Here is a 27,965-nt window from a genome sequence, read left to right as displayed (position 1 = left end):
AAATTTTGAAATTTAGAACGTTCGTTAGATTATGGCATTAAAGTTAATTATTAGGAAAATGCGACGATAACTAAATATTAACTCGTTCTTTGGAAGAAGACTAGCCATGACTTATTCTGGCGTATTAAACTTATCACTGCAACATGGAGATCGCCGGAACAATAGGTGTCGCCGTAGTTCTAAATGCATGGCATTATCTCTCGAATAATTTTGCTGGTGGCCTGCACTGCGAGCGTAGGTAATTAATTATAGTGTATGTAGGCAGTTTGGTTTTACAGCGTCACTAAATTTCTGGTAGTCGCACTTAAATTTCTTTAGAACTTTATAGTTTTGAGGTTTCTGTTGTTATTTAATTTTTTTAATGAAAACTGACTTGAACATTCTAAACGGAAATGTAATATTTGCAATAGAATTTATTATATATTTTTTTATATATAAGAGAGCAAATATACAGAAGGCTCATCTGATGATAAGTGATATCGCCGCCCAACAAGACTAACATTGGCAGAGGAGGCGTGCTCTTTTTTTAAAGGTAGTTAAAGCCGCGAACCAATTCCTGCCTTATAATAATAATATAATTGGAATAAACATTCTTAAGTACTTTATATTCCTTTGTGAGAAACAAGTTAAATTTGTATGATGATAATCTACAAAAAACGATTCGCTTAGTGATAGCTGTAAAAAGAAATTGCAGTTACTCCGTGTTGTTAGTATGTGGTCTCAGAAAATGTTTTTAGTAAGTAAGTCTAATAGAGTCTATCTAGCAACAGAAAGGGCAGTCCCATTGGGAGGTGGGGTGACCTTAGTATTTTACTCAGAGGAAAATATTTGAACCGCCATTTTATCTTGATTAAGCAATATATCAGCATCGACACCTAATATTTCTTAACGAAAAACTAAAGTATCCATCCGCAATAGAGTTGAGGGTAATTAATCTTGGTTTGGCCGATAATCCATTTCGTAGAGGTTGGTGCTACGGCGTGCTACAACTAACGCTACGAAAAGCACTACGGCTTAAGGCTACATCTACGATAAAACTTTCTTACTTCCATCATTTGTAAAGAACATTAATGTATAAAGTGAACTAGAGATTTAATTATAATTTAAATAGTTTCAATTTAAATATCGCAATTATCTACCTGACTGTTGCATTTTAGTTTTAGATAAGGTAGTAATGAGCATTAATTACGTGATTGTCAATCATGTTTTCACAGGAATTGAACCCAATCAATTCCTGTGAAAACATGATGACAAACACTGGTTATAGATTTATAGTACACATCTCTACCTCTTGAGCCACGGCAAATTGCAGTTTGTGTTTGAAAATTTATTTAAAAATCTTTTTATTATGTTGTAATAATATGTACCGAAGTAATTTCAGTAAAAAGAAGAAAACCTATCAAATTAAAAAGAAGTGTGATCTAAGTTAGCAAGTAGTTGTTTTGTGCACTAGCACTAGCACTTTGGACACCTGCAATGCCGAAGGACCTGCGACCTTTAAGGGTACGCTCTTTTCCTGAAGGCCTAAAAAATACCTCTACTAGCACCATGATTAAAATGCGCTGATTGACCAGATCAGGAGTTTGAAGAAGAAGGACAAAACATTTTAACCCTTTATATGTTATAAGGTTTTTTGTATTTATCCTTTTCCCAAAAAGAAGCTCGTTTACAAGGCAAACAACTCGTCAGACAATTCAAACAAGAGTTTGCCTGTACCAATTCGATAAATACACAACATCAGGAATATTTTACAATACAAATTGTAAATCTCTAGTTTGAGCATTCGTCTTGTACGTAACAATTCATATAAAACTTGTACGTATGAAGGATTTTGATATGCACTCGGTTATTTAACGATTTTGACAGATTAGTTATAAATTAGGAGATATCGAAAACATACAAATTTAACTTATATTGAAAAAAAAAATTGTTTATTACCTATTTATGAGAGTATGAAAATATCACAAAGAAACTGATTTCTTTAATTTGTTATTGAATCTGATGTAATCAAAGTGAACATCAGTCAGCCCATATAGGTTTATAAGGCCACGGGATTACTAATATTACTGAGATTACTTTTCAATTAGTGGGCACGGACGTGTAAGACAAACCACAGAAGTACTCTTTCTATCCATAAACAAATGAAGGTGTAATTTAAAAATAATATTTTATGACATGAAATGTTATCTAGTTTTTAATATTTTGAAAGGAGTCAAGTTAGTCAAATCGCGACGGTTCTCAAAAGAGTTTAAAAAAAAATTAAACTTTATTATTGAATGAAAAATACAAGTGTTATAAATGGTGGTTGATGTGAGACTGTTATTAATATCATTATACATATTTACTTACTGCTAAAAACCCTTACATGATAAATTAAAAAAAACTAAGCATTCGCCGTAGTAGTTGTATTAAAGTTATGTTGCGTTCTGGGTATGTGTGTGATAATGTTACTAGTTTGTATAGACTTTTACTATATACTATATATGCCGACTAGACAACATTGTCAATATTACGACTTATGAGTTTATGAGGCTCATAAAGCAAGAATATTTAAAGGTATAGAGACCTGTTGTTGCTAAAAATGTATTAACGGTGTAGGAAAAGCGTAACACAGTACAAGGGACATCATGACATGACATATTAAAAATTGATTTGTAATTAGTAATACTTAAAGGGCTTTTATATATTACCAAAACTGGCGTTGATGTGTAAACCTCAGAGATCATAAAATATTCCATAAGCTTGGCGTAATCCCGTTTAATTATACAAATGCCGCGGTTAATACGAATTCCATGCACGATACTTCACCTAAGCCGTCTCAAGACTAGATTCTTGAGTATGTTCCATTAAAATATTTATCTAAGTACACACACGTACATCAACGTCTTACTCCCCATTACACCACTAATCGCTAGGATTCCGCACTGATGCTTCTAAGTAATGGCTTAGGTGTACCCTTATTCGTCTCTGCTATGAAATTATTATAAATTTACTTAAGGGATTGAAGATTTAATAATGGCTTGGCAAATTTAAAATTTAATGTAATTATAGTACGTTATAAAATATGAGCTATTATTTATATTTTTTTATTGCCATAATATATTATATATAACATATTTATAACAGCGCCATCTAGTGATGACATAATGAACTAACTGTTCGTGACAAAAACCACATAGTACGTAAACGTGAAAAATAATGTTCTTATTTAGATAGTTCTTCCTATACATAACAGATGTCACTTAAACATTAACATAAAATATTAGTGTTTTGTTTTTAATGGATACCTTATGAGATGAAAATGAATATAATATTTGTAGCGGTAAGTGTAATCATGTTCTATTTTTAAAATTTAAAAGTTTTGTTTTCATTTTTAAAACATAATCCTTGTACGAAATTGAAATATGCACATAGTAAATTTAAATCCATAAAGCCCTTAAAAATAATACGACTGGTACAATGTAATTAAAATATTGATATAATTATACACCAGAAGCGCATGACTGACAAGTCTATATTAACTAAAACCTCTGAATGCAATCATTCATGAATTTCACCTTCATCCATTGAAGCTACCGACGACCTTCTTTCAACTACACCATATTGATGATAGCTGCAAGCATGCGCCTTGCAGACTACGCATGCGCGTCGCCACACACCTCTCACTGTGTACAACGAATAGTTTTTTCTCTAAGAACTTGTCATGCTACAGTATTATGCATTTAAAACTTCAATCATTTCAATAACAATTAGTTCTAGATTCTTTTAGATTAACGTAGTGTTCAGAGTCATTTGTAATTCATTATGTATTGATTTCGAGTGTTAATTGTGTTCTCGTGGCCGAGATTGCAGATTAAAAAAGTGAATAAGGAGTTTCTTGGCTTCAGTCAACAGGTTGGTTTTTTGTTTATATCAAGTTATATTACGAATGCACGTAGGCGATGCTCGAGACAGCGTGGGCGTTCACTACCAGACACGTAAAGATAAACACGCTGCGTCAAAGAATCCTCGATGCCTGAGAGCTTTAAGAGGCCTAGAAATAAACAACGCCCTTCATTTTATAGAAAAAAAAAACTTTAAAGCTCTCACATATAATCTGGTATATCACCTCATATTTAATATAATAATCGTTAGTATGACGTCTTTCAGTAATTATCAAGTAAGTATAATATAAATAAGTAAATCGATATTTGTGGTTTGATGCGTTTTTGGGTCGTTGCTCTATATATGAACAAGAGAACGATAACAATTCTATGAATCACGCTATGCATATTCACCATAGAGCGTTTTCAAACGGTCCTGATATTAGTGGCGATATCGGGACGATGGTGGTGGGGATGAAATCGTAAGCTCGCCCGAACCAATTTCTAGGTTAGGGTTGATAATAAAATTAGGGTATGGATTTCCTACACAAGGCGATCTAGAGTGCTCCCTACCAATTATTGTGACGCTAATTATGTGAGGACAAAAAAAATATTTTAATTAATTACTAGAACAATAACTGAGACTTAACTAAATTTGAAAATCGATAGGGCCCGATATGAGATGCACAATCAATAATCTATATTATAGACTTATTACTAGTTGAGAATTGACGGGTTCGATGTGAGGGATCCGATCAAAGCTATTAGTATCTGTTGTCCGCTTTTATAATGGTGTTGTTTTAAAGGGGAAAAACTTAATAAACAATTCCGTGATTAATTTATGAGTATTTTTTGGATTTTTATATGACTGTTACTCGTAGCGTTCTCATATATTTGCAATTATATTATACCCTATCAGTCATGGCAAGGTTGACTGATAAAAAATATCATAAAATAAATAAAAGTGTGCACAAATTACGAAACACGCCGAAACGGTAATTTTTTCCAATGTCAAAGTGACAGACCTAACCTTTAATATAGACGAAACTAATATATCTCTACTTAATATACTTTATTATATATATAATATATATAGATAACCTTTTAAGTCAATTTTATTACTTTACCTCCATTTAAATACTAAATATAGTATCTAGTCAAATATCAAAGTGACAATTATTGACCGAACAACCGAAATATTGAAAATTCAATCGTTAATCATTTAAAGTAAATTATCTAACTTTATCTGCATTTTAACACTTAATACAGTTGACTTATGTCAACCTAACTATTCATATGGACGTGTCGAATCAACTAAAGTTTCATAATTTAAAATATTTAATGAGGTAAAAAGCTTTTAAGAGTAACGGTAGTGCGACACTTATAAGTACCACAAACTGAACGGAGGCTGTTCATACACAATTTTAATTCAGTTTAATAAGGAGAAGACTAAAATCCAACTTGGAGACCGGCGGATCAACAATTATATATTACCCTCAACAAAATTTAAAAAGGGATTTCAATAAAATTGTTCATTGAAATCGATATACCGTATTAAAATCAAAGTAAAATACTTCTGGCCTCAAGTTGACATTTGACTCGTTTTGACGTTTTGACGTGTTTTAATCAAAGCCACCAATATCATAACGAGTTTGTAAAAAACAAGAAAATAATACATTCTTATACGCATATATATATTATGAAATTAAATTAGGGAATGTTTCAATTTAAATTTCGTAATAAATTGTATATTTATTGGACATAAGCTACTTTAGATCTTTCCCATTTGAAGCTAGTCTGTCAGTCGCAGTTTGGAGCTCGCCTCTTTTAGACGCGTCGTGTAATAAAAACGTATTTCAATATGGATTTAATGAAAACGAGACATTTTAGCTTGGATGAAGTGAGTAGTCTTAAATTAATAAAATAAAATAAAATAAAACAATTCAATAATAATTTGACATAATATATTTGTTTATTGAATTATTAAATATACAAAATAACCCAGTAGTTAATGTTAACAGACGAAGTAATAAACTTGAATTTTAAATTAATTTATTAAAGACAAAACAGAACTTTTACTTTAAGAGACAAGAACATAATCTATTACTTTCATCTTTTTGTCATTTCCTCGTTCATCTCCGTTTTCCTCCTTAGTTCGTGATAACGGGTTGTCGAAAACAAATCACAATTTTATATTAGATATTGTTTAATATAACAAGTTGGTTTAGGTGCTGGTAATGTAGGTGCGGTATTTGCTTCCGCGGCTAATATCTACCCAATCAGATAATAGATAGCTTAACACTAACCAACATAAATTCTAAATTAAAAAACAACTTTTACATGCATTTGTCGCGCTTCTAAACAAGACTATGGTTACATTAATACAAACTACAGCGGTTTTCTAATGTAACATATTGTGATATACTATATTATTTTGTAAAATAATGAGAAGAAAAAATAAAAGGGTAAGTAGGAGCGCTCTAGTCCACAAAATTATATAACTATCTTACAAAAAGTAGTCATTGGATCTATATTTCAATATATATTAGAATCAGATTTAGCTATAATATTAAGAATTACTGCAATTTGACTTACGTATTACGAAAACAAATAAAAATACCTATAATATTTACATAATTAATAAAAATTGTTACAGGATTTTAACTTTTATATGTGCTTCTGAAACGAAATACTTTATATATACACGCTTTCATTTGTGTACGTATATTATTTGTTACAATTTTACATTTAAAATATTAATGCACAGCAAGAAAAGAGACTGTCTGCAAACTCTTTTTATAGGTTATCAACCTTCTGTGACTCAAACGGAGCCAATTATTAACCGGGAATCGAATAAAAAAGAACTATAAATCTTACTTTGAGCCTAATCATACACCACCATTTTTTATATCAGTAAATTTTTGTGTTTAAAATTGTTATTATTTTTACTGTTTTATATTGTGAGTAATGTGTATTAGGTATTAATTATTCCTTCTATCGTGTATCATTGCATATTCAGTCATTTTTATTGTAGCGTTCAAAACATCCAATTCCGACTCCATAGGGGAAGAAAAGAGCGTTACCGCCGCAAGAAGCTATAAATGGAATTATACTATATTTCCATCCATCAGAAAAATTTGATTCCAGATCCGAATAGAATTTCAGTACCTCTCAGCCAATTATTTGAAATCGTCAGTCGGAATATGCTAGAAAACTAGATATTAAAATTCTAAACGATTTTCTGTGAATTCCATCCATATTTTTCCACGGCTTTATAAAAAAATTAAAAGCCTAAACATTAATTTAATTTTTAATTAAACGAACAATGAAGTATATTAAGAAATATTAAACAATTTAGAACGCTCAGTGAATCGTTAATTTATTTTTACGTCTAGACAGATTTAGTATTCATAGTATAACAGTTACTTAAATTTTAATTAAATGAAGAAAACCTTTTAATATTACGATGTAAAATATGAAAAACGAGGCAATTAATAATCCTAGAATTTATTAAAACTTCAATTTGAATTTTAGATAAGTCCATATATAGGTACATCTCCTGTGCGTATTGCGTATAACCCCAGCCTCGATGCTAGAAGCTTTAAGTATAGACAATAATAGTTTTAAATGTTCTAAAGGCATCAATGCGAAGTGGGGCATTGGCAGCTATGGAGGCAGAGCCAGACCTCAGTACGTTCGAGAACAAATCCGGTCTGGCCGAAGATATGAAGTTTCTGGCGTCTATGCCTGAGTTGTGTGACGTCACGTTTCTTGTTGGGGACACGAGAGAGCCAGTTTGCGCTGTCAAGGCTGTATTAGCAGCTAGAAGCAGGTAAGACGGGTCAATACTTTAACATTTGAAAATATACTCTATATTAATACTCATAACAAACTACGGCGTTCTACAAATTTTCGCGGACTGAGTGGACAATAGCGATATTGTGTATCATATGTACTTAATATAAATGTATTTTATCGAAATTTTCGTATTGGCTTAGTAGTATGGGGATAGTGTATAAATTTTTGTGAACAAATAAATTTAATAAAATGTATTAGTATTTTTTTTTTTTTTTTTTTTATAGAACAGGGGGCAAACGGGCAGGAGGCTATTGTTCAAATAGTTTCATTAATAACAAATAACTGAATAATAATAATATTTAATTACATCATATTAAAGACGGCGTATGCAATTGCTTAGATTTGGAATACAATAGATTTTTACTAAAAAAATAGAATTTGTTCATCTCAGTGGAACCCAACAATATATTTGAAGTACATATAGTAATTCATACGTCAAAACCCATATACAAGAAGAATGCAACCTTGATTGAAAGTTTAATATAAAAAATTATCTGTTGGCATTCACCAAAAGTGATTGCACAGATCGTATTGTAATAATAATTAAGCCTCATTTATTCCTTGCAACATTCATTCAACTTATAAAAAAATACACACACTTAAAATTGCATTTTTTTTTCCAAGAACAGGCTCCATCTCCGTCTATCTCGATCATTTTCTCCCTATATTCCCATCCTACTTCTTTAAGTTTAGCCAACCGTGCAAGAGGGCAACCTCTCTTTTCCCTGGTGGTTCTTTCCACATTGTAATTTGACCAGCTGCCATTGACCATGCAAGCGGCGCAGCCTAACCATTTCCACTTTAGTTTTTTGCAATTGTATAGTGCATAATAATTTTTTCCTTTCTTATACTTCTTAACTTGCCGTTTAGTTTTAAATTTAGAATACTGCGTTCCATTTCGTTCTATACTCACATACTTTGCATTATATTATACTTTTATCTGTCGTATCGAGAGCATAAAGTACAGATTTAAAAAGTTTCTTAAAGTAAATCCTACCTTACAAGAAAACTTATAAGCTTGAAAGCTCTCTTCTACGTCTCTTGAAAGTATTACTCTTTATGGAATATGCATCGAGGCAAATAGATGTTAGATACAGGATGTTATGCGTAAAGCTAAGAATTATTTACAGTTGAATTAAATTAATCTGTTCCATATTTAAACTTTTTTATACAGATTAAAAACAATGTTGTGAATTGCTTTTTATGTCGATTTTAATGAAAGGTAATTTAGAATGCGAACCTTTTCACAGAATGATTTCGAAAATAATTTAAATACTGAAACATTAATTATTAAAAAAGATCGTTACGATTCTATTCATACCTGAGACTGCTTTATTGATATTGAAGATAGCATGTTCAACTGTTTCTTTTATAAAATTTAACTTTGGCATTTCTTAATTGAAATAAACAACATTATTTACGTCGCTAAAGAAATGCGTGAATTTTGATAAAACTTTCATTGTTCTTTAAATTGCGATATACCTCATTTAAAAAATATACGCTTGCGAAATAAGAAAACGTGTTTGAAGGCCAGAATTTAACTCAAGTATATTCCAATCAAAAAAGTTCATAAAATTTGTTAAGCAATCGGTCAAAAAACGAATACAAAGTAGAAACAATGTTGTGTGGCTTTTTTCAGATTATAGAGATTTAACTAAATTTTTTTGGAATAATATTCCATTAAGGGTATAAAATCGCTTTATCCATCTTAATTTTATACTTGGAAAATTTGAATGATAATGGGACTAATAAAAGTAGACTAAGTGTTCAACTAATATTTTTATTTAATTCTGTGTCTTAGAGAGTACGACATACATAATACTTAACAATTATTTAGATTATATACACATATTAAAATAGCGTGGAGCACTGGCACAAATGAATAATAGTTTATACACTACACGGTCAGATGCTGCTATGTGCGCCGCCATATTGACTGGCTATGACGAGCGCATTTCACTCTATCCCTACTCCGCGGCCGACCGTCACGCGACATGCACTACACAGACCAAAAAGTTTGAGACGATGTAATAAAAGTTTAACTTTAAAATATTGTTTAACTAATGAACTCTTCAATCACATTCTTGTGGTCCATAATTTCCTGTATATGACTCGTATCAAAACTTCGTTGTGCTTCCAGGGTGTTTCAAAAAATGCTCTATCAGGCACCAAGTCCTCAACGCAAGAAGGAATCGGCTCCGAGAGAGAACAAACTCAGGCTATTCCTAAAACGATCTTCGGAACCGCTTCTGAACCTTCAAAATGCCGCTCAGCAGGTACGAACATCTTGATGTTGTGGAGAAATTTCCGCTATCTTATTCTACAAATTTGTTACCATACATTCTCTTTAGAAGACATTCAGCCTTACAATGTATACATTAATTTTGAAATGACCCGAACGCATGATTGATTTATACTGCTCAATTAATTTAATTTCGGGTCAGTGCGTTTTGTGTATCAATTTAGGAATAATAAACAATGTTTAGTATTAAATAATTGATCGTAGATAACAGTTTGCATTAAGTAAAGGTGTAACTGATTTTACAATACGATGATTTTCGCAGCTGTAAAATTAATGGTAAAACAGTTGCCTAAGATGGAAACAACGCGCAATGCATCTAGACGCCGCGGCTTCAGCTTACTCTTTAAGCTATAATTATTTCTTTATTAAAGTTCACCACATCATACATAATGCTATATCTAGATTTACAAGCTATCTTTTCTAAAATCTAAGAGTAAAAACATAAAAGCAAAAAATCAGAAAAATAGCGGATTGGGTATCAGATAGGCACATAACAATGCTTTTTTGCGAGCTCTAATTAAGTAGTAGGTATTTATATTTTGAGTGAGCCGTGCCTCCTAAGTTGTTTTTGCATACGTAATTTGAAAAATTCTGCTGAATTTAAACCTTGGGAATAAAGGTCGATATTGTTATTTTCTGTAAAAGGCTAGCTCTCTATGCTCTATGCTCTGTCTTTGACTATTTAATAATGTTTGTACGAACGTGACACCGGCTAGAGAACTCCGCTTATAAAGTGACATCATTTAGATTTCCTAAATCCCCGTTGGTACAGGTGCCTATGAGAACATCCTATTAATGAATGAAAATCATATTTTTTATATAATAGGGTGCGAAAAAGCCAGCGGGACGCCCAAAAAGGCAGTCATCGCATCCCATAAACACCCATTAATACATAGCTTTAAGTACTAGCTTTATATTTTCTATACGTTTAATTATGTGACAATCTAGTCTTCTTCTATGTCGCTCTAATCTGTTTTGGCTCTTTGCTCAATCTGTGGTACTCTGGTATCTATGTTAACAATTATTATGTTACTACAGAGAACAAGTTTCGCGCAACAATTGGCACCGATACAAGAGGTAAAATCAAAATTGACGTGTTTTAGGTGAATTTTGGACCTTCTTGGTGTTTTTGTACAATACACACGTTTGTAGTTAGGATTTTACTACAACATATGCATGGTTTCTTTGATAATGCTATCAATGTTGATGACAACACTGCTTATGCAAATATTGGCTAAAACTTGTAAGCACTAACTTCATGCTTCTTAAAATTTAACTATGTATTTTAGGCAGTACTACGCTAATTCGCAACGTACCTTCTGTCATACTCTCTTTATTATATTGTCAACGTGATTTTTTTACAACAGCCGTCATCTCAGCAACATCAAACCTTGATCATTGAAGAATTTGAACCAGACGTGTTTCGGCAACTCATTGAATACATCCATACTGGGTGTGTGACTTTGCAGCCTAGGACTTTGTTAGGTAAGTTAAAATATTTGTAAATTATTTGTTTTTTTTTATAAGTGTATGTTCCTGGGTGATCGGGGTGTTTTGAATAATAGGGAATTTTATTTTGACACAATATTAATTACTCGCCTACAATCGAGTATAAGAGAAACACTGAACTGTTAATTGTTGTGTAACGAGTGAATTCAATGTAATAAATGAAGGACTATCTTCATTTATTGCATTGGCCCTCGTCTGGCTACACTCTAGGGGCATAAATCCCACAATTTAGTTAATTATTATGATGAATTAATTAAATGTAACAGTTGAAGAGATAGCCTAAGTCTAGCTTTACTATTTGGGCGTACCTTCCATGATTCAGTTAATTGCTATGAAACGAATGAATGCATAGTTGAAGAGTGTGTTACATCTGATTTTACTCTCGGGGCGTAACTCCGATGATTTAGGAAAACACCACGCTTACAAAACTAAGAAATCCTGAGTTAAGAAAATTTGCAGCCTTTGACCGAAGTGTTCAGTGCACTCCCTTGTGCAGCCTGCACCATCTGCTGTTGTAAAATATTTGTATTAAAAAAAACCTTATAATTGAAATGTTATTTAGAAGAATGTGATTTGGAAGTGTTTATGTAAAGTACGTAAAAATACCAGTCATCAAACGGACAAATACTAGGGAAGTATTCACGAATGTGATTAGTTGATAATTTAATTAGGAAAAGTTATATTAACATATTCTAACCAATCAGCATACAAAGTAATCGGTATATTTGTCATACGTCAATATCACATCTCGAAACTTTCGTACATTTGCCACAAGTCCCAAAGTTATATTAAATGTCAATAAAGGATTCAACCAACCGATATTACGAATATCTTTATATATCATATCGGTAATCAAAATCTTTATGTATCGTATCGGTACAGTATGAAAGTATTGTGTTCTGTCTAAATTTTCTGATTCAAAAATTATATTATTATTTTTGTATGCCATGGCTACCGGACCATGATATCTTTAATAAAAATGTGTAGTTGGTCTTCATGGATTACCGCTGTCTTCTCTTTAGTTATTATTTTTCGTCAGATGACAATTAAGAGATAATGTCATTGTCAAACAATAATGACAATGACAGTTATTATCGAGATACGTATCAAGAGCTACGCCAATGAAAGAATAATATAAAGCTGTATGAATAACCTAAATAATATTTAAAGATATATTAATACTAATAATTTATTCATTTGCTTCATTGACACATTCCACTATACACACTTTGCTATGCCTTATCAATAAAGAATCTAAAATAGAAAAATGCGTGAGAGAAATAGAACTAAGACTGGCGTCGTAACGCGTAACGTCACGAAGCGGTCAACCCTCCCATAAGAAGTTATCACTTCAATAGCTTTCCTCAACTCATTTTAATTTTCCTTCATTTTAACGCTTGCAATTCTCAATAGACGAAAAACAATCACAACGATACCATACCACACTTTGACAGATTATGATCATGACAATCGATGACATCTTAAATATTGTTGCCATTTGAAGATATTCCAACATTTTTGAGCAATATGACGAGCCTTTATCACTTTATTGGTCAGGATTTGAACCCTTTAATTCTTGAGTGTAGTACGTACAAACTTTTGAACAAAGGATTTTGTCTCTGTAGACCCTAATCTCCTACATATCTTTATAAATCAGACATACAATCTGGTTTTATTAGTCGCCCAAGTTCATATACGTAGATTTTTAAATATGTGTATGTGACGATGATTATATTTAGATTTAAAAATTCAGCTCTGTGTTATATAAGCGTTGGCAGTGAATTTTTATTATCTGTGAAATAAATTTTTGCGAAACGAAGTCAAACGCCATTAACTTTCGTTCATTCTTCGAGATAGGTATGTAATGATCAATAAAAGTCCCTTCTTTATGTGGAAATGTAAATTAAATCTATTGTGGTTTTTCAGAATAAGCGATTATAATGAATACGACTTGACACAGATAGGCTAGATCATAAATTTTTACACGCGTATCAACTATACTCTACGACAAGAGCATCCTTTTTTATGTATTAGGAAGCAAACGTTGTATGTATAAAGTATTGTATGATGAAACCTTGGTGACTTTCACCAGTATAATACGCGTAATAGAACTAATTTGAGTGTGCGACCAACCAGGCTCCAGAAGATAAACCACTCCTTATATGGAAATTGTATTAGTTTTTACAACAAACTGCCAAGCGCAATTAGAGAACTATCACTAAATATATTCAAAGCCCTTGTTAAAAGTAAATTAATTAATTAAGCCTTTTATAAATGTGACGAATACTTAAATGATCCTAATCCTTGGAATTGATTTGCTCCAGTTTAAACAATTTGTATAAAAAACTTGGCGATTGAAATGAGTGTGTAAATGTGATCATATAGGTTAAACAAACCTTTTAATAATATTCTTGAGTTCTGATCTTGTATAAATTAAGTTAATAATGTTGTTGGATAAGAAGTAAATAAGTGTCGAGCACTTTTTGTGAAATGGTATTAAAATGATGACAGTACGTATATGACGTACAGACCCACCCGACTTCTAACGCAAGTTTAGCTCTTCAATGAGGTGTTTCTGCTTATAAATGAACTAACCACTCAGTTATTAGTTAACCAACATGAAAAGGAAGTTGAAAAACTACATTTATGTGCATTTTTCGTGCTCCTTAACAAGACTGCTATGGTTATGTATAAATGTAACCACAGCGGTTTTTTTATGTAACATATCATGATTTTATTATATTACTAGCGACCCGCCCCGGCTTCGCACGGGTGCAATGCTGATACTAAATACACTACAGAAAATCTGTGAACGTTGTATATAAAAATGTGGGTTATCCATAAGAGATAGACATATATCATCACGGACTTTTCTGTAGACCTTTTCAATGTGTATAATACTTAGTGCATTTTTTGATAAAACTCGTAGGGTTCAGCCTGCGTTTGCAATATAAGCGGAAAAAATGTAATTATTTACGACATCACATTAGAAACCTCAAAAATAACAGTACTTCTCCACTATTTAATGGGTGTTTATTTATTTATTTATTTTGTTATTATACATATAAACCTTCCTCTTGAATCACTCTATCTATTAAAAAAAACGCATCAAAATCCGTTGCGTAGTTTCAATGATTTAAGCATACAATGGGACATAGGGACAGAGAAAGAAAAGAGCGACTTTGTTTTATAATATGTAGTGATTCTGTTAAATAAATAATATATTTTTCAAAGTCAATTGTTACTAACAGCTATCCAATAACGGTGAGCAATTGAAATTGTAAAGTGATTTTTCACGAGCTGTTTGTGAAATGTCATCCTACTGGGAAGTTTTTAATTGAATTCACGTTTTCCGAACTATTGGGGCATAATATATTTTGTTTACGCGAACTTGATTAAAAAAATGTACGAAAGAACGAAACGCATTTTTGAGTTTCAATCTTATGACTGATATTTTGCCTGCTTGTTATTTTCTAATATACAGTTAAATTAATAATTATAAAAATGTTTGAATAAAAACGAGTTGTTGGCATTAATGCAAGAAAATTTTATAAATATTGCAATTATTTTTCAATGTAAAGGATTGTTAAAATAATTATGAAATTCTCATAGTGTAAGTCATTTTGCATTTAATATAAAATCCATGTTTAAAACATGTATTTAATTATAATCGTGTATTAGTTAAAATACTCATTTCCACTTAGATACCTACGCTAGAGTACAGAAGATTAAAATCGACATGTTTCATGTAGAACTAATTAAACAGCGAAATTCAACTCGACAAAGCCTACTTTCCGCTGGAACTCGAAAACTTTCAAACAAATTCATTAAAACCATGTAAAAGGATTTTAATTAATTTCCCTTGTACATCATCGTACTTTATTAAACCTTTAGAATGCCTATACGGCTCTAGGTAGATAGGTTAGGATTCATTTTCCGCAACTAGACTCAATTTTTTTTATTTTTTTTTATTGAACAGTGGGCAAACGGGCAGGAGGCTCACCTGATGTTAAGTCATACCACCGCAACACACCAACACCGCCTTTCAAGAATTTGTACGCTCTTTTTTTGAAGTAGTTTTGCGTAAAGCCCTGGCTAATTTAGCCAGCCTAACTCCTTCCAGAAGCACAGAAGTCTCCTGGGCACTTCACAGGCTTCACGGAGCGGCCTCACTGTTCCGAGGATTTCCGTTCGTTGTTTAGCCACAGCCTCGCATTCCAGGACTACGTGGGTGACTGATTCGTCTGCGCTGAAACAGCCTGGGGTTGTCCGTCATGCCTAAGACAAATAGATGTTTATGAAGGAGATAAAAGCCAGTTATTGTCCCTATCATTGTTTTGAGATCGGATCTGTTTAAGCTTAAAAGTCGCTTTGGCTCTAGGTAGATTCCCACTGACACTTTTTTCGGCTTGTGAGATCAAAGGAACGCTTTGTTAAAAGTGTTAGCACTGAAAACAGCAAAACTAAAATTATTGCTAAACCACTAAATATGTTTCTCGTACAAGCAGACTAAATGCTACATATTAATACTGGCAACTTGCTTATTTAGTGCACAAGATATAATTGAATTATAAACGTAGACTGTATAAGTAGATTAGGGAGGGGAAGTTGCTTCGATCAGTATAGAAATTGAATTTTTACCTTTATTCACCCCGTGATCAGATTTTCAAGAATCTTTTGATTAAGATTTTCTTGTAAGATACTTTGAGAACTTTGTGAATTTACGATTAGACGTTAATAAATGAGGATATTAAATTTATCCTTAGATAATAATAATTATGTTTCGTTTAGTAAATGGAACATTTTTAAATTACATACTCAATTTACTTTATTAATTAAGCAGGGTTCGCTTGGTTTTAACATGCATTCGATCCCCAGCTGTTCAAAAATGGTGGTACGGTAAAGGAAAATATCACGAGGAAACTACCTAACTACCTAACCTTAGACTCATTTTTTTTTAATTCGACGGCGTTTGTAAGCCCATGATATTTTAAATATAAATAAAGGCTATACTATATATTATGCTAGGTTTAAGCTTGTATTACATTTTTGACAGTTCTTAAGATATATATATATATAAGACCCTTACTTGAAATATAAGATGTAAAAAGTAAGTTGGTGGACTCAGTTTCCACTCTTAGACTCTTCCTAGTAATGTGCGTAAAGTCCTTTCTAACTAAGGCAGCCTAGCTCCTTCCAGAAGCACAGAAGTCTCCTTAGTGACTGAATGCTTTGCGCTTTAACAGCTTCTGCACTCATCTGCTGCGGCTAAGAAATAATAATGTTTTTAAAGGAGACAGCAGCTCGTAATGGCCCTATCATTGTTTTGAGATTAGTTCTGTTGAGGTCTGTGAAGGCGCTCGTAGCGTGTTAACTGCTGGCAGAGCCAATAATCTAACTTACTTAATAAACAATAAAATATAGTATTTCTTATTGAGAAAAGTACGCAGAAAGAAGTCAGGTAAAATTCTTTTCGTCAATGCACTATAAAGTTGCTCGGCTAACTTAATTATATGCTCCAGAGAGCTTTTATTACCTACTTTTATTAGTTTATTTCCAAGGAGGTTGAAAGTAAATAAAAATATACTTCCTTGATCTATCTATAGATCTATTAAGATATTTGTTTATATAAGCAGGGTCCATGTCTTGTATCAAAAGTTGTTTCGTTAAATTAATTAAAACCAAATTGTTTAACAACTTGATGAGTATGTATTTTATACTAAAATCATCTAATGCAATTTTCATTCCATTTTATTGTAAATTTTTACAAATTTTCTCGAAAGAATTGGATATCTAATCAAGTTTTATTATTGATTATATCTATTTTTTTTATAAAGACGCGTACATTATATTTTATCTACGTAATTTTATTCATGTGTCGTGTAGATTACAAAACATATAATATTACTAATAGCTCAGTAGAAATAAAACAAAAACAAAAATGTGCTTTTGACATTCTCCAATAAAAGTCAGTCGAAATATATTTTCTATATAGCGGATATGGATAATAACAATTGTGTTTCATATTGTTGGTAAGTACATAGACGATACATATATACATACATACATACGACCCTAAAGACATTACATCCGATACCGGCTGGAAATAGGACCTGCATACGACAGTTCTAAAAGGAAAACTTACGCTTTAGTGTCAAAGGGAACCTGCAAAATCGACTTATTATGTATTGAAATCATAAAGTTTCGCCTCTGTTAACTCGGTGTGTAGAAATAATAAAGCAGTGCACCAAGGCAATTTCCTTGCTATGTGCGCACTTAATATTCGCTCGAACAGTGAAAAAAAATATCGTGAGGAAACCGTTGACATCATGTGTGGAGGAGTCTGATCACCTACTTGTCCATTAGATGATAAAAGATCATGTGATAGATACGGAAATCTGAGATCGTAAATCTGACCTAAAAATATTTTTTATTTTCTATAGATTAATATAATTTTTTTTATATAACTTCTGGTTATGCACTTCTTGCACTCATCATTTTTATTTTTAGTTTTCTTTTTTTATTAGGGTTGTCTGGAAGAGATCGCTTGTTAGCGATAAGGCCGCCCGTTGTTGTAATTTTTATGTATTGTGTTATTTGTGTTTCTTTGCAACGAAATATGAATAAATAAATAAATAAAAAGGTTGTAGTACCACTGATTAATTTTAACATGACGTATTAAGACAATTTTACAACATCCCAATGTCATTTGAAGTAGGTTTTTTAATAATATCCAAAACTCATAATTTCAGGTGTAATGAACGCAGCTGACTACTACGGGTTGGACGAGCTACGACGCGCCTGCGCGGGTTTCGTCCAATGCTGCATCACTGTTGATACTGTATGCGCCCTGCTAGCGTCTGCGGAGAGATATATACAATATAAGTGTACCAAGTCTTTGGTGCAGAAGGTATATAAGATTTTATAAAGCTGGTGATGCACTTGCAAGTTTTGTACTTGTACGTGGCCAATGAAAATAAAAATTAGAAGATTATTTTTTTTAATTGGAAGAAAATTAGTCAGCTTTAGGCTAATATTTTTTCACAAAACCACTGAAACCTTAAATATTATTGTATCGCGTGCTATGTTATGGTGATAGTATGGAAGTAGAATCTTTAATGATTACCGCATATGGCATCCACTTGGTGGCCCTAGTTAGTTATTCGTGACACATTAGTTGTTTCAGTAAATATGTCAAGAAGCTTCAAATTGTTTATAGCTGCGTCAAATCTTAGACTTTAATATAAAAATTTGTAATACTCAAGTATAACGATAGGTCTTGTAGGTCCTCGTGGGTTAACATTTAATTATCCTATTATCTTTCAAATTTCAGGTTCTAGAGTTCGTAGACGAGCACGGGAACGAAGTTCTTAATTTGGGATCGTTTACCCTTTTGCCCCAACATGTTGTGCGACTGATTCTTGCAAGAGATGAACTTAAGGCTGATGAATTTACTAAATTTCAAGTAATTACAATCGTATTATTAATATTTAATAGTGTAATTGACAGCTCCGTATTATAGAGCAGTTATAGTTATGAAACCAATGGTTCTGAATTCGGTTCGAGTTTCGTACAAGCAGAAGCATTTTAGGGGATATATATGTAAACTGATAAATAAAGATAGTGTTCAGTAATGCAAAAGTTTACTTGAATAACTGACACAAAATACACACGTGTATTAAGGTACAATTGTGGGGAGCGGACTGTGTGCCGCATTAATATCAACGTGCTATACGTAATCATTTGCCGCATCAGCAGCGTACCTACAATATCTTTACTTCGCTACAGACTATCTTTAAAGTATAAAAATAAGTGACAAAAAGTTTCAACCAAGTTTTTAATCATTAGATTCATTATTGATTTTAATTAAACATTACAGGCTGCCTTAATGTGGAGTAAGAAATACTTTGATACCAATCCAAACATGGTCCTAAAGGATGTGATTGGTAATTTTCTGGAGTATATCCAATTTCATAAGATTCCTGCCAATGTGCTAATGAGGGAAGTGCATCCACTCGGCTTGGTTCCATACTCCATCATCATGAATGCGTTGGCATATCAGGTGCGTACCCTTTTAATATATAATACAGCTGTCGATAAATAACACAGAAACTTTATGTTAAAAAATCGGACGTGTGACGTATATATGTTTTTTTGGCAAACTATGGGGAACTATCTATAAATTAAGTTAAGAGGAGTTTCATTTCAAATATATATACATTGTCAGGAGCCAAAGTAGTTGGATTTTGTCGAAACCACTAAAAACACTAATGTTGCAGGCAGACCCGGCCAGCGTAGATCCCGGTAAACTTTCTCCCGCGAGGGTGCGACGGACCGGCAGGTCCATGTCGGTGCAGTCCTCGCTGGACCCTTACGGCTCCAACACCACCCTCTCCTCCACAGGATCCAGCGATGTTCCTTCTTCCGACTCACGGCACAACTAACGCGAGGGGAACGTCCCCCGTCCCGCGCCTGATCCTACCCCCGGACCTTCCACATCCACGCAACAAGATAAACCAGAAAAGCTCGGATTATTCTCTTCCATCAAACGCGCCGCCAGCAAGAAGTTTGGCGACCGTCGTTCTCCTACCCCGAAAACTAGAGAACCACGCTCGAAATCTGATTCTATCAAGCACGCAGCTCTCACGAGGCAGGTATCGGAAACCGTGGCAGCATCCGGAGACCCGACATTTGAACGTTGTAAGCCTCGAAAACGTGATAGTGAAACTGAATTTCCAGTTCGAAAATCAACTTCTGAAATATCAGACAGCTTTCCGTTTGTGCGTCGAGCGCTAGCCGAGATAGAGAACGGCTTAAACTACTTTAGAAGATCTATAACTTCTGACGTAACGGAACCGAGAACACCATTAGTAAGAACGGAGCCGGTGGTTGTCGTTGCAGCTGCTGAAGATGAACCGCCGTCATCACCACCGCCGATGGGGCTGAAAGAGCGACGTGGTTCACGCGGTTCGCCCTGTGCGAATCTTCCTCCATTGACGCTGCCGCCAATGAATCCGGACCCTTCTCCTGGCCACTTATCTCCAAACCGTTTGTCTCCGCAACGTCTGAAGGAGCCGTTGACAGCTCCGCTGATAAATCCGCCTCGACGTTCCCGGACGCGTTCAGAAATGCACCCAGACCCACCGCCACGCTCGCCTGACACGCCGCGACCGGCTTCAGTGTCTCCCAAGCATACGTTTGCATTTAAAATTGTGATGAAAAAAGTGGAAAGCACTCCGAACACTTCGTTTGATAAGCCGGAACAATGAGAGTACCTCCTCTAAGCGCGGCCGCTGACAGGCGGTGGGGTACTCGAGGTTCTGACGCGCTTTTCTCCGCTCTAGAAAAAGCTAGCATAGAGTAGTATATACACTGTTCTAATGTGAAATATTTAAAATCTTTGACATGTGACACTTTAATTAAGTCATCTTACAATATATGTCTGTGGCCATAGGACAGTCTGTCTTACAGAACAAGCAATAAATTATGAAAAAATCTTGAATTAAAATATCAAACATTCGATATATTAATAAGTGGTACTGAGAAGAAATGTACTTATCATTGTCTGATTTATGACCACAGATATAAATATATTACGTATTGTTTCCATAGAGATTTTATTTTTAACAATCATTTAAGTATTTTATTTTTGACAAATTTAACTAAAAGTTAGCTAACTTACTCTGTGGAGATGTGTTGATTGGTTCTCGTACAAATAACGGAATACATACTTTTCTTCTACTTGTTAAATAATGCACTGGGCACTTTACAAAAATTATTTTGACAAAATATGTGAAAAGGGCCGATAGTAATTTTAATAACTCGATTTAAAAATATGAAATTATTTATTTGCTACACCTAAGAGATTTAAGTATTATGTCTATGCTTTGACCAATTGATGTGATGTCCCATAAATATCGGCTCTTAATGTATTTTCGATGTTATACAATATCATAGCTATAAATATTTTTATAAAAGTGTATAGAAACGTGCGAATAGTTATCATGTTAATCTTTATCAGTAAGAATGCACAAAGTTACGTTATTAATATTGTGTCTGTGAGGTGAGAATTCAGGCTTAAAATGTCAATCGAACTGCGAAAGTACTTTTTAAACACCTGCCAAGTTCCAAACATGTTCATTTGTTTTTTAGGTTCCTGTTGTTCTTGTAGATATCTTTTTCACTTGTTGCTATACTCTTAATGAAAAATTCTTTGAAGCGGTTTGTAATAAAGGTTTTCAACAAGAAAGTCATGTTATTGTCTTTCATAGGCCGTCTCTAGAGTCTTGGTGGTTCCCTGTTACTACATTATGATCCAAACCTTAGTAATTACGAATTGTTTAAAATAATTGTCTACATTAAATATAATACGGTGTTGTTCAGTAACTCCTTTTTTTAATTTATTTTTTCGTATTCTTAAGCCTACTTTAAACCTCCAATTGTTGTTGATTCGTTGATCCTTATTATCACTTTATAATATGGGTGTACCGTCTCTAACAATTTGTTGTTAATAGTACGTTTATGAATATAAACGCAAGTAACCTAAGCTAGGAGGTAATATTAATTTGTATCTTTAGACTTAATAGTCGTAGTAGACTCTTATGAATCTGATTCAGTCCTGTGCATATTTTTTTAGTGTATACTGACATAATTAAATTTAATTTAATTTCAACACTAACCGTACTCAGAGTCGACCATTAAATACCTTATAGCATTGAAATAATAACCTATTGACCGGTGCAACTTAACTCTATAATTTAAATCTAATATACGTAGTTACTATCGATTTAAGAAAGGTCTCGTTTACTCTTAATGAACGACTCTGAGTGGGGTTGTAATATAGGCATGGGGTAAAAATTAAATATTAATCGAATAGTACTGATAATACAAAATGTGGGCAGTTTTATTTTTCTGTATAGTTTTCAAATTTAATAATAGTATAATAGCCAGCTGAAGCTCAAAAACGCTCCAGTTGATAAAAATCTTGATGTGCTCTTGGATTTTTATATATTTGCAAATAACACGTGCTCGTACCATTAGAAGATACGTCTTATACCTCAAACCTAAAAATCATCATGCATCAAGTACTGGCTGTAATGAATTTACCAAATGTTGTTAATATACTCTCTGATATTTATTAATGTATATATCAGTTCAATTGTTCCTTTACTGATAAAATACTTCAACTCTCTTTATATTACATTCAAAAGGAGGCATACAGAGCACAATCGCAGCGATTTTTGTTTTAAACTTAAATTTTTTCGTGTTTGTGTGTTGTCAAGTTAAAACTTTGAAACTCGTAATCTTCAACTTTATTGCACAACTGTCCTTGTTTAATTACATAAATATTTTCCCTGATACCGCAACTTGACACAAGATTATTTAGAATTGTCCTTCAAGCTCAATATAGGTTAATGGTTTTCAATGAATGTTTTGATGTTAATGTATTCATGAAGTATTGATGTTGACTGGAACTATATCACTTTAAATTTATTGGCATGTAAGTGTTTTATAAGTATATTGTGTAAATAAAATGTGATGAAATTTCAATTATTGTCTTATTTCTTCCCCAAGAAAAGAAATGATGAGGAGCGTTGTACTCCAAGAAATACTAACTAGTTCGTAGGTACTAAGAAACCCATTCTTAGTACCTACGAACTAGTCTGTTGCACAGATCCCCGTTATCCAGGACGTTGCGCCTACTGAATGCTGTCTCTCTATCGATATGTTTGTATATTCGCAGAGTGAGTTCACAGTAGCGATATTGTGTTTAATTTTTATGTACATTATTATATTTTATTAAATGTTTCTCGACATAATCGAATTGGCTGTAAGGATAATGTATGTATTTGTGTAATCAAAAAATAAAAGAAACATGATACGAAAACAATAAAATATGAAAGTTCACTAGCGCCAACACTAGGCAGGCAACGTAGGCAGTTAAGCAGTATCTACAAGCCTATATATTGGCCTCAGATTGTATAATTTTTCATAGACAAATAGGTAATCAGTGTTCTGTGTCCATGTTATCGATTTTTGGATGTGATATCACCTCCTGATTTCGCGTTTATCAATTGCTTACTGCGTACTGCGTCGGCAGTGATGAAGGTGCACGCTTTATTCACTAGGCCAACACTGGTAATTAACGTTAAACATTATATATTTTTAAATCACAAAAACTATATTAAAAAACAACTTACGTTCTAACATACCTTAGAGACTTCAAATAGAAATTAAATACAACTTACAACTGACAGATAACATATTTTAATTAAAGTTCTTCTATACAAGTAAATTTATCTTTCTTCTATCTCTTACATTTTAACAAAAAAGATACAATATATACTGTAGTATATATTCATGTACCACGTAATATTCAGTGTAAAAGTTCCGTCTAAGCATCTGAATTTCGATACCTTATCTTACTAATTGATTAAATATAAAACTATACTTTGGTCTGTGCTATTGTTTCGCAGAAATTTCTGGAACTTTTCAAACTTTTCTTCAGTAGATTATTTTAGTAATACAAATAAATATTAGGTTTTAATTCTGTAATTGACCTGAAATTATTGTTTCGCCAGACAAATTATCCTGATTTCTTTGTAAAAAAGGATTACTTCGAGGTAAATAATATTTCATAGAACGCATCGAGTGGAATAAGCCGAGGTAAATAACTCTTAGGATATAAATGTGTCTGCGTCTGCGACAGATAACATCTTGATTTGAAACGGACTGTTAAAAGTAACAGTTCTTCATTGAAGTTAAACTATTCAAGATTGGATTCAGATTCATACAAGATTTTGTATTTCTTTGAATAGTTTTTTATAGTTTTATTTAATTCAGTCAAATTTGCGATATTTAATATTAATGTTTCAATGAGTATGCTATTTGATATTAATATCATCACAAAATTTAGATAATGAATTATTTACAAAATTCTTATTATTTATAGAAATAGAAATAAATCCGTGACACGAAAACCTTTTTCAGGTCTTGGTCTCAGATTTCAGTATCTGTTTGGGGTCCATTGGTGCACAGCCGGGGATTGATCCTACGACCTCAGGGTCGCACGCTGAATCTTCTAAGCCAAAACGGCTCAATTTCCTTCTAAATAGTAATAATTATAATTTTTGCTCTGTTACATACAGTTATGAAGTATTAAAATAAGTAGAGCCTTTTATCGCCACAAAAAGACGCAGAGCACGACCTCCAAACAAATGATGGCTTCCTAAAATTATATAACTTGCCTTTTATTTTCTCTACTGATAATATATTTTATCTGCCCAGGTTTCGCAGGCGTTCTCTTCTTTTTCTTCTTGCTGGGAGAACCTTTTTTACATATCAGCCATAACAAACCCAAGAAATATGGCCTATTTTCATTTTGATTTTTTTGTTATAATATTAATTTTTATTATGTTTTACCTATTATGTGTGTGTGACCTAAATACGTTACAAATATGTACTATGTTTAATAAAATAATATTAAACATAGCACTTATAATAACAGTTATGTACTTTCTAAAATACGGAACATGAATATTGTATATATAACATACACCCGACACCAAGATGCATTTTATGATCGTAAAATACGAGCCATAACTTTATTGAAACTGCATTAAATTCTACTTCAAAACAGTTCACGCGAGCAAAAGTATTTAAATAAAGTAAAACTTACATGACAACATAATCAATAAAGCGGACACCATACATATATCTTATGATTTGATATATGATAATAGCCCCATGCTGATGGGGTTTCAGGTAATGGATTTGATACTGTTCGGAACGGAACACATCTATAAGTTTTGGAATTTATTGATACGTCGCCTGGTTTTGATGATACTGATTATGTAGGTGTCTCGGGGGGCCCTTAATTGGAACACCTCCAAGTGATTTTTAGTATAGTAGATTTAATGTATTAGGGATTTCGCCTAAAAAAAACAGAAAATTAGGTTAATTTCAATGTTGATTATTCTAAAATATTTAAATTCTAAAATTTGGAAATAATCGATTTTTTATGCAGAATGTCACATCTGTAATAATATATATTAGAGTAATTATATTTTATGTTATTATGTTATATTATGTTAGTCAATGTTTTTATTGTTCTTTTGTGTTGTTACTTATTGTAATCTATTAATATATATTGTTTTTCATAACCAATAGTAAAGTATAAAATGTACGGTTTCTTTACGAATTTCAATATTAGAGGTACTGAAATCACACACATAAAGGTGAAATTTTATTTATTCCCCATCGCAATTATGTCAACTATGATTGATACGATAAAATATGTAATAAAAATCTTCCCTCACGCCTCGTAAATACTCATATATGAAAGATTATACGACTAATAAAGTAGTACGAATTGCTTTACATTTTATTTAGGCACTTACATACTATGATGGATTTAAACCAGAAAAAAATATTTTCACGAAAAAACATTTTCCAAAGCGATGTCATCTGTTGACACGGATATCAGTACACCAGTGGATACGCAATGCAAGTCCACCAATTACACCACGTCACACACAATGCAAACCTACATAATTATAAGCCACCCAGAGAACGCACTTTCTTCGCCCAAAGTTTTCTCTTTTTCATCTCTAACCACTTTCTTACAAACAAAATTTTCACTATCGAAGCAAAAGCTATACATTAACTAAGTTAATGTATAGCTAATTAACATCTTCTCAGCCTGCTGAAACAGAAAGTATTTCTTTTCCAACGGTAGTTTAAGAAATTGTAAGTACTATGCGGAATTTATTACGTCAAGTATCTAAAATCAGTAATATATCAAATGTGAGGGACAATCTGCTGAAGGCCGGGATAATAGTTGACGAATGCATTTTCTCTTTTAACTATACATAATTTTGTATTATGTAAATTTTTTCTTTCTCTCATTTACAAACCCTACAAACCGTAGGGGTTAATCTACAGGAATAACAGTTAACAGTATCTTTCTAATTTAGGATACCCATACATTTTTTTTGTTTTAATCGAAATTGCATGATATAATTTCGACCTGCAATCAAACCTGGGAACAGCTCCCGAACTCTGAACTTTTAATAGCAAGAATGATACCGATTCTGATGTTTTTGCAAATGACTTCACAATTTAAGAAATAAAAATTATTTATTTACAACCTAGATAGCCTTATATCAGAAATACAAAATATATACATTATACTTATTTTTCTCAATCAACGATAACGGATTTCGTCTGCATACGGCCAAAGGCCTCTCCCATTTTTCCTTGTTGTATAGCAATCTCATCTTCTCGTCAGGGATTAGTCTTTCCAGCCATTTCTGTGATTTTTATAAGTAACATCAGTAAACCCTGTTTTACCTCCTCAAATTCTTGTTACTCATTTTGTCAACTGTTTTGTTTTACTTCTACCATGGTTCTCTGGGATATGCATAATCTTTCACATTGTGCTTTGGTAAGTGCCCATGTGTTGCAGCCGTATGTAGGAATTGGTAGCATGCATGTGTTAAAAAGTTTTCCCTTGTTGTGCATGCTTGTTTGAAATAATAATATGTTAAATGCATATTTTCTTTATCAAAAAAATAAATGCACAGTGTGTATCAGTGGAAAACGAGGATCCCTTGTTCTAGACGGATTTATTGTTCGCACCATAAGAGCCGGTTATAAAAGTTATTGAGTGCCAAGATTTGATTGGATTCCACGCCTTTTATAGTGGCAAACATAGCTTTAATTTGAATCAATATTTATTGTGTACCTTTCAAGTATTGATATAGTTTTTTGTTATAAATCTAATAAAACATTGGTATTAATAATATTTACAATACATTGTTAAAGTTCAATAATTAAATATGTTTTATAAAAATGTAAATTTTAAGTCCTTTACAGACGTACGCTCTTTGCGAATTCTTGAGACGTCTTCAATGCATTCTCATTGAGAGTGTTCATAGGTGGCGGTATCACTTAACATCAGATGAGCCTCTTACTAATATGCCCCATATAAATATAGGCCGCTAACACAATCGCATATACTCTGGTAATAAGAGCGCTGCAGCGGTATTACTTTATAAAAACTTACTAACAAACTCTAACTTTGCTCAATTTTATCTCATAGTAATCACGTTTTTAAAAAGCTTTCTTTATAGGTACATATATAAATATATTTGTGAGAATGACTTAAGATCAATACCATTTACGTAAGCTATTTAATACCTCCGATGACTACATAGTCGGGGAATTATCTAGAAAATATTTATAAAAAAAAACATACTGTAAAAAAATTTTCTTAGAAATACATTGATGATGTATTATCATTAACCTAAGGCGAAGGTAAAACATACTTGAAATCTAAATATATAGGTAACGAAATATATGTGTTAAAACATGTATGTCACTCATTCTCAAATAAGGAATTTAAAATATTTTTATATTTTAAATCGCCAAAA

At 32.6% G+C, this 27,965-nt stretch overlaps 1 protein-coding gene across 4 annotated transcripts; it reads left to right on the top strand.

The window, feature by feature from the left end:
- Nucleotides 1–3,681: 3,681 nt before the first annotated feature.
- On the top strand, nt 3,682–19,983 carry LOC110999220 (serine-enriched protein). Of its 4 annotated transcripts, none has more exons than XM_045631175.1 (9): nt 3,682–3,894; nt 7,502–7,695; nt 9,862–9,997; nt 11,062–11,100; nt 11,391–11,508; nt 18,285–18,442; nt 18,866–18,997; nt 19,412–19,594; nt 19,812–19,983. In XM_045631175.1, exons 2-9 carry the CDS (start codon nt 7,508–7,510, stop codon nt 19,974–19,976), a joined length of 1,119 nt encoding a protein of 372 aa, XP_045487131.1. In that variant the 5' UTR covers nt 3,682–3,894; nt 7,502–7,507; the 3' UTR covers nt 19,977–19,983. The 4 variants fall into 4 exon arrangements, with proteins under 4 accessions (XP_045487131.1, XP_022123868.1, XP_045487132.1 ...); XM_022268176.2 differs by lacking the exon at nt 3,682–3,894 and adding an exon at nt 5,656–5,763; XM_045631176.1 differs by lacking the exon at nt 3,682–3,894 and adding an exon at nt 5,656–5,763 and having other exon boundaries at nt 19,816–19,939.
- The last annotated feature ends 7,982 nt before the right edge of the window (nt 19,984–27,965 follow it).

This window comes from Pieris rapae, chromosome 14 (genome assembly GCF_905147795.1).
Source record: "Pieris rapae chromosome 14, ilPieRapa1.1, whole genome shotgun sequence".
Lineage (NCBI taxonomy): Eukaryota > Metazoa > Arthropoda > Insecta > Lepidoptera > Pieridae > Pieris > Pieris rapae.
This window is presented reverse-complemented; position numbering and strand designations above follow the sequence as displayed.

Coding starts and splice junctions, on each gene's coding strand:
- LOC110999220 (XM_022268176.2), top strand. CDS start 5,725: ATGGATTTAATGAAAACGAGACATTTTAGCTTGGATGAA. Junction 5,764..7,501: donor GACATTTTAGCTTGGATGAA/GTGAGTAGTCTT, acceptor AATGTTCTAAAG/GCATCAATGCGAAGTGGGGC. Junction 18,443..18,865: donor CCAAGTCTTTGGTGCAGAAG/GTATATAAGATT, acceptor TTCAAATTTCAG/GTTCTAGAGTTCGTAGACGA.